General features: G+C 48.0%; 1 protein-coding gene across 1 annotated transcript in view; it reads right to left on the bottom strand.

Annotated features, from left to right (window-relative positions):
- Window positions 1–204: 204 nt before the first annotated feature.
- LOC121577180 (SH3 and multiple ankyrin repeat domains protein 2-like) overlaps window positions 205–8,316 on the bottom strand; it is a 155,502-nt gene continuing 147,390 nt past the window's right edge. Inside the window, exons 20-23 of the mRNA XM_041890946.2 lie at window positions 6,691–6,818; window positions 5,959–6,106; window positions 3,235–5,677; window positions 205–1,575 (exon numbers count right to left, since the gene is read on the bottom strand). Of these exons, the coding sequence (XP_041746880.2) occupies window positions 1,047–1,575; window positions 3,235–5,677; window positions 5,959–6,106; window positions 6,691–6,818 (3,248 nt within the window). The 3' untranslated portion in view covers window positions 205–1,046. The remainder of the gene's footprint in view (window positions 1,576–3,234; window positions 5,678–5,958; window positions 6,107–6,690; window positions 6,819–8,316) is intronic.

Below are 8,316 nucleotides of genomic sequence, written 5' to 3'. Positions count from 1 at the left end.
ACACCTATGCTTTCTGTTACATAGTTGTAACAAAGGCACTCCACGAATACAATTTACAGAGGGTGGTCTTCTGTAGCTCAATTGGTAGAGCATGGCGCTTGTAACGCCAGGGTAGTGGGTTCGATCCCCGGGACCACCCATACGTAAAAATGTATGCACACATGACTGTAAGTAGCTTTGGATAAAAGCTTCTGCGAAATTGTATATTATTATTATATTAACACTTGAATTTGGGTGTTTTTTTGTGTTTTTCAGTTTTTACATACTGTATCCTACAGTAACATAAACGAATGAAAATGCTTTTGTGTTATTTGAAATATATATATTTTTGTATTCTAATGTTACTTAAGACCTTCCTAAACACAACCAAATTTATATTTTCGTGATAGCATATATTAAATGTATTAATTACATTGTTAGAATGTTGCAGTCAGAATGACTGCTCATTACTTTGAAGGGGGTCCCTTCAGGCCCATCACCTACACACATAGGAGGTCCCGTGAAAAAAACCTGCCTCCATATGGAAATCAAATGCCCGTCTGATTTGTTCTAGCGCCGGCCATGCGCAGTGCAGATTCCCACCCTTTTTCCTGAAGAGATCAGTATTCACATACTTTCTAACTGAGATACAATAGAAAATGCAACCCCTGCAAAGCTGGTTCTGGTTTTGCATTCAAATGAGGTTGATTTAAAAAAAATCCTTAAGTCCCATAGCGATTAGGCTGCTGTTCTGTTTGATAGTGTAGTGCCTTCCACGTCGCAGCCAGGTCCCTGTGTGTCTGCTTCCTTACTTCTACTGACAGAGCGGCTCTGTCTCACCTGGGATCGCTCTATCCCACTCTGGGGGACTTTTGTGCTTATTCAGGAAACTGCAGTGCTGTTTCAAGTTGCAGTTTCTTCAGGATACATGAGGATATTTCTAAGTTTCAACAAAACAAGCATCATCATAAGAATTATACAGTAAGTATAGTTTAAATAAGCCAACATAAATAAAACTGTTATGTGAAGTTGTTGTGTTGGAGACTGAGAGACCTCATCCTCTCTTCTCATCTGTCCATCAGCAGTTTCAAAGCTCTCTCTATGTTCATCCGATGGCCGACCCTGGTCACTCCGAGATCTATGAGGTCGTCCTTCTGCAGGCTGGGCAGGTGGGAGCCCTCGATGTCGTTGTCCATGAAGGTGTCTCTGTGCTCAGCCAGGTTTAGGCTCTCCAGCCAGTCGGCCACGTCGTGTTTGCTCCACATCAGAACCGGCTTGGTGGCAAAAGGCTTGTTGGAGACGGCCTGCATGAGGGTGAGGGGGGAGGGTGAGCGGCTGCTCCCCGTGCCCAGGCTGAGAGGGGGGGTGGGCAGGCCGAACACATCCGAGAGGGTGGGGGAGGTGGCGGGGAGGGAGGAGGCACAGCCGAGGCCTGAGTCTGGGGGAGAGAGGATGGGGCTGGGGGCTCGGTGGTGGGGGAGACTCTCTGTCTGTCGTTTTGGAGATGGGGCCGACACACTCGGGCCGAGCTGGGCAGCAAAAGTGACTGTGGTATTCCGCTGTGTACCTGAGGCGAGGGACCCACCGTCTGGACCCCTACAGAACGTACAGAACGCACCAGGTCAGAGGACGAGAGAGAGGTGTTGTTTATCAGAAAATAATTTACTAAAACATTAGTCAGAGACACTGAGTCAGCTTGACAAACAAACTTAAATATTCCACAACTACACCTGGATGCAAACAAACACAGTACACACCCCTGCAGTATATACACTCATCCTGCCTCCTCCCTCCCTGACTGCTCTGACCGGGCCAGTAAGAGACGGACGCTTTGATGTCTCTCCTCCTGCGAGGAAAGGAAGATGTAGTCTACTTGACCTGAAAGACCTACTGGAGAATAAAACAGTCTTTCTCTAAACTACACCAACTCCTGCAAAACTGCAGACTGGGAGTAGGCTACAGTGTGTGTGTGTGTGTGTGTGTGTGTTTGTTTGTGTCAGAGGAGAGGGAAGTAAAATAAGTTAAGAAACAAAAGAGATATTCACTCCTTTGTAAGTAGGAAGTGGGGAATTCATTCTAAATACAAATGAACAAACAGTGTTTTTCTTCCCATATAAAGTGACAGCCATTTCTTTGAAAGTGTCAGAAGATCTCTATGCTATTCATCTAGTCACACTATGAATCAGGTTGAATCAGGTTAACCTAATATCTCATTCAGATCACACGACAGGGATGTGCTCTGCTCTGCAGCATATTCAGCAAGCAGAGCTTTGCTGGTATAGCCATGCATTTTAGGGTTAGCCTCCTCTGGTTTGCTCTGTAAATAACCACAGCTTTCCATAATAAGTGCTGCTATCACAGGGGACTGCTGTAGGGAGGAACGCACCGTGTCTGTAAGAAATGCCACACCGGCTTAGGTAGCCTACTGTACAAAACAGATATATGTCATTTACACAAATAGACAAACAGTAACTATTCACACACCAATAAACAAACGTACTGACAGAAACCTGCATAGCCTACATAATGCTGGTGACATAAATACACATTCAGAAATATGTATCCATACGGTCAAAAACCAACCACACAATTACAGGCTACAATCATACATCCCACACATTCAACACTGCATAGCCTACATCTGTTGGAGCCTCAATGTATACACACACCTCTAGTCTCCAATGCCATTCTACTTTAGTAATCTGACGTGACTGGTAGAAGAATGAAGAGGAGGGTTAACTGACGAGAGAGCCCCTCTGCTCATAGATATTTCACCTACTCTGGGTTTGTTGAAATTATAGATGATAAAGAGACAGGTTACACACACCATCCACCCCTTTAAAGATACTCTGGCTGGGTCTCAAATGGCACACTATTCCCTATTTCCCTATGGGCCCTGATCAAAAGTAGTGCACTAAATAGGGAATATGGTGCCATTTGGGATGCAGCCTCTGTGCTATTTTGAACCGTGCTGCTAGTGACACACACAGTGACACATGGCTCACCCCTTCCTTCCAAGGAGAGCACTGTGGTGGTTTAGTCTCTATGATATCAGACTGACATGACGTTGTTGCTCATCTACTCCTCAAGGCTGCTGCTCTCATTATTAGGTTGCTAGGCAACTCTATCTGCTCTCCGGCAGAACACACACACAATCACACACACACACAAAAACGCGGACACACACAAGCATGCTTAGACACGCACATATGCACGGCATGCACGCACACACACACACAGAGAAAAAAAGATTACCTTGATCCAAAAACGGTCCTACATCCTGAGGAAGAAGAGTCTATCCCGTCCCCTGGCTTTGGTGTTATGTCCTTGTTCTGCATGTCCTGGGGGTTAGAGCCTGGCGGGTCTCCCCACAGCTTTGAGGTCCTTTGCGTTGGTGTTCTGGGGGGCTCTGAGTGGACGCATGCCCCGGGGGGAGGTGGCGGGACAGAGGAGGGCGTTCCGAAAGTTCTTAGGTTCTCTTCTCTATCCATCAAGGCGGGGTCCTTGTAAAGTGCATTACTCTTGTTGGCGGCAGGTTGCCTGTTTTTTGGCTTTGAGGTCCGGTCCACCAGAAAGGCCTGTCCGTCTGCATAGACTGTGCATGTGTTGTCCAGCGCCTCACCGCCCTCTGACGACAGCGTAGAGATACTGAACACAGTGGATGCAGTGCTCGTAGTCTCCATCTGAGGGTCTCCACTACTCTGGCTGTCTGGCTCCACATCAATCCCAGAGTCACTGATAGGCTCGTAGCTCTCCAGGGGGTTGGGGGGGAAGCTGGGGGGCATACAGTTAGTCAGCACCGCAGGCCGTTTGATCATCGTCTGATGAGGGTGGCCTGGGGTGTTACCGTGATGTGGGTAGAAGGGAGCTAGAGACGACGGGGCTCTGCCAGCATTTCGTTGCTGTTTGAGCAGTTCAGCGATCACCCCCTTCTGGTCCTCTGGGATGTCGAAGCTGTTGGCGAACTCCAGCGGTGGCGGCAGTGGGTCAGCAAAGAACTCATCGTCGATGTCCACGGAGGGAACACAGGGCGGAGGGGGGATACCGAAGGGGAGTTTGACCGGCTCATCTACTGAGGTGATGGTGATCATGGTCTTACTACCTCTCAGTCCAGGGCCCATAGAGTGGGGGTTATGGGGGTTAGGGGAGGACATTTTGGAGGTGTTAGGTTGGTTGGGATCCCGGAGCTCGCTGGGGGTGCTGTCTGGACTCACTGCCCCGTCCCTGTCCCCCTCAGACAGGCTGTTCTCCTCTGACCTGGCCCCATCAGTGGTGTGAACCATCAGCAGACCAGTAGACTTCTGCTGAGATGTGTCCACGGTATCTATCAACATGTTCTTCTTCTCCTCTTCTCTCTCAGGTTGGGATAGACTCTTGTCCTGGTCTTTAGCCAGTGGGTGGTCGTATTTGGACTCTGTCTCGTACTTGGCCTCGGTCATCTGCCTGCGAAGCCCTGCCCTGCCTGGTCGACCCATTGTGGCCGTCGCGGAGAAACTCGCATCCATACCAGTCCTTAGCTTGGTGTCGATGAACAGAGGCTTGTTCAGGTCAGGTTTGGCTGGCTCGGTCTTCAGTGGGAGAGGCTGGGACTGCTCTCTCATGGCCCGGTCCCGCGCAGCTAGAGCCAGTGCAAGAGGGGAGTTGGGGTCCAGAGGCTTCCCGGTTACTGGGTGGACGTAGTGTCCGCTGCTGGAGGTGTAGGTCTTGTTTGGCAGACTGACCGGGCTGTGGTGACCCGTGCGGGTGTGGAGTGGCTCCCTCACCATGTTGGGCTCTGAGGTATTGAAGTTTGTCACGTTGCCTTCTCCTCTGGGGATGCTGAGGAGAGAGGCAGGTGGGGCCATGATGCGGCGCAGGCGTTCATCACTAGTGAACATCCCCTCGTCGATGGACTTGGAGTGGCGGAGGCGAGGCGTTGGGGCGGGAGGCGAGTCTTCATCACCCTGGTCGGTGAACCTGTAGGACGGGGAGTTCTGGTGAGACTCCACCATCCTCCTCTCGCGCTCTCGCATGGCGCCCGCCATGGCCGTGGCAAAGGGGCTGCTGGGGTTGTGTCCGTCGTCGGGCCGGAGCTGTCCCGAGTGGTCATGGGCACCAGTTTCTATCTCCATGCTGCTGCCCTGGCTGCTTTTACCACTGCTGGATGTAGACGGCTCCTTGATGATGATGGTTGGGATTTTGATGGTGCAGATCTTCTCCGGGCTGTCCTCGATCTTGTTCTGCTTCACCAGCATGCCCTTCCTCCTCTGGGGCTTGTTAGGGGCAAACAGCCCCAGGTTGCCCATCTTACCAAGGTCTGAGTAGGGGTTCTCAGGGATCTGGGCCCTGCGGTTCAGGAAGCTCTGCTGGGCTGTGAGGCCTTGGCCTGGGCTGTGGCTTCCCTGTTGGTGGTGGTGGTTCTCAGACTGGTACTGTTCAGACTGGGGCTCTCTGTAGTACATACCCCCCTGCTCCCTCCACCCATCGCTGCCGCCCGTGTTGAGGTCCCCTCGCTCTGGGGCGGTGCCTTTAGGAGCAGAGTGCCTGATGGTGCCGTAGCCTCTGACCTGGGGGTTGGGGACGTTGTTGTAAGGGGGAGATGGAGGGGAACTGGCGGGTGGGGGTGGGATGTCCTCTGATGTGTCCGGCATGGAGAGGCTCCTGGTGAATTTCAACATAGGAGGGGTCAGAAACTGAGGGGTCTCCTCTTCTGTTATTCCTGAAAAATAAAAATACATTAACTATTACATTATATCAATGGCAATTATATAATTGAAACCTTCAAGGTTTTGTGTGCGAAAAAGTCATTTCCTAAATTTTTGCTCTGTCCAATACAGGGATTTATCCACAGATGTGTGCATGTGTGTGGGCTTGTCTGTCTGTCTGTCTGTGTGTGTGTGTGTGTCTGTGCACACACATTGATGCTGTATGTATGTGTGTACTGTACAGTATGCAGGTTCAATATTTAGCCTTGACAGAAACATGTTGATATGTTGTTACCAGATGTTCCTATGGACTTCTGTCGTCTCATGGTCCCCTGTCTGTTTGGCACCCCCAGGTAGGGTCCTTGACCTCTGGGACTGCCTGGCTCTCTGGGCTGGGCCTGGGTCTGGGTCTGCATTGACATATCCTGGCTCTCACACATGGACTGCAACACAGAGAGAGGACACTTGGTGCCTGGACTGATCTTTACTACATAGTATTACAGGTCTTTTTGAGGTACATTTCATCAACAATATCCAACTGTGTGTGTTTGTCCTCAAAGACGCAGATAAACTTGTGAAAGAGATGAAGGACAATCAAGAACAAGAAGCTGTTTAAACTTCATATACTCTTCTGAGACCAAGCAAATCAGGGAATGCAATTCCCATCAGGTCATGCACAGCGCCTAACAAAGGAAACCAATCATGCATTTCTATTACCAGCCAGAATATAGCAGTAACTTCCAACAGGCAATGGTGCAGCCACCAGAATTCTCTTAGCATTAGCTTTCAAAAATTACAGAAACTTTTCCAAAATGCCCAGTTTTTCAAAAAAAATTCTATTGATTCCCAGTTGGTTTCCCAGTCCCAGCTGATTTTGGGAATACTCCCAACTGCAATTTTTGGAAAACAAGGGAAGTTTGGGAAATGTTCCAGTATTTTGCTACCCTACTCAGTGTACACCTTTCTGGTCTCACTCCTGTGCCACACAGCCAACAATACTTACACTGACGGTAGGGCTTATACTTACATTCATCTCGGGGCTCATGGCAAAGCACCTGCTGTTGGGCCGTGACTTGACTGTGTTAGCGATCCTTATGTCAGCGTTGGAGTTCTCCCACATAGGCTTCTGAGAAGGCATGTTCTCGTCCACTTTATCTGGAACACAAAGACACACACATCTCCACTGTCAGTACAGGACACTGTAGCCTACATCCTACATCTGTCTCTAAGCTAAAATGAGCCTTCATCTCAGGCAATGACAATCCAGGCCCATCAGTCAGAACTGATATCAAACCGAGCAGAAAGGAAAAGAAAGAGAACAGAAATAGTCACACTGACATTGGTCAAAGTCAAAGCCGTGCAAGCTTCCCTTGCTAGCTAACCCTCGATCAGGCTTTTGCTTTTGTTTCTATGGTTTAGTTATCCTGGGTTGCAGTCTATTTCTGCTCTCTTTCCAACTCCTTCTGTGTCCTAAATGGCACCCTGCTATCTATAGTGCACTACTTATGACCTGGGTCCATAGGGGCTCTGGTCAAAAGTAGTGCACTATGTAGGGAATAGGGTGCCATTTTGTACACAACCCTTAAATAATTTACGAGTGACAAGAAGTTGGTAAGACTGCACAAACAGATATGGGAATAGGTTTATGGTTCAGCGGCCACTGCACAACCAACATGCTAGCGTTCTTTTCTTTTTTTTTGTTGGAGCGCTCCCATGCATGGGACGATTACTTAGAGTGACTGAGAAAACAATCCTCTTCTTTAGACTCTCATTATCTGAAGACTGATCATCTACAACAGGAATACACAGGAAGAAAAGGCAGTTCAGATTCGGACATCCATCCATATGGCATCCTTATTCTATAGTTAGTGATGAGTACATTCAAACACGCGTCTCCCTCAAGTCACTGCTGTCAAAACCTGTCAACAGAGGAGAGAGAGCTGTAGGCTACATACATCCCTCTTTATTGTCTTCATGAAATACATTATGAATTAATCTAACCAAGGGCAGACATCCCCACATGAGAAAATACTATAGTACTGTATATTAAGGTATAAATATATAGTATTCACTGTAGTGTTTTTGCAGACTTTATTGTAGTATTCACTGTAGTGTTTTTGCAGAATAAAGTCTCCAAAAACACTACACTGAATACTGTAGTATTTACTGTAGTATACTATAGTATTTAGAGTTTACTATAGTATAAATACTGTGGTAGAAAAACTGTAGTATATACTATAGTAATTACTGTAGTGTTTTTGCGGACATTACTGTAGTATTTACTATAGTGTTTTTATTTTATGATCTTTGACATAGAAGTGGGGGTCTTTCTCCTTGAAGAAACCTACTGGAGAAATACTAAAACAGGTAGGACTGGGGTCTGAACGGATAGTTCAGAGCTTCTGCTCTTTTCTATAACCTGAAAGGGAACACAATATATGGTCTATACTTGGCATGTATGTTTTTTTTCTAAGAGTGTACATCTTAAGGAGAAATCTTGCTATCCCTCTGTCTGCATACTACGCTTGAACACATGACCATGTGTGTACTGTATGATTAAAGATGGAGAAGATTCCAAGGCTGTCTAAAAACATTCTCACCATCACTGACCCTCCCCCCTCCACTAACCCACCCACCACTCACCCACCCCCTC

Source organism: Coregonus clupeaformis, chromosome 11 (genome assembly GCF_020615455.1).
Source record: "Coregonus clupeaformis isolate EN_2021a chromosome 11, ASM2061545v1, whole genome shotgun sequence".
NCBI classification, from domain to species: Eukaryota; Metazoa; Chordata; class Actinopteri; order Salmoniformes; family Salmonidae; genus Coregonus; species Coregonus clupeaformis.
The sequence above is the reverse complement of the archived record's forward strand: the minus strand, read 5'-3'. Positions and strand labels throughout refer to the sequence as shown.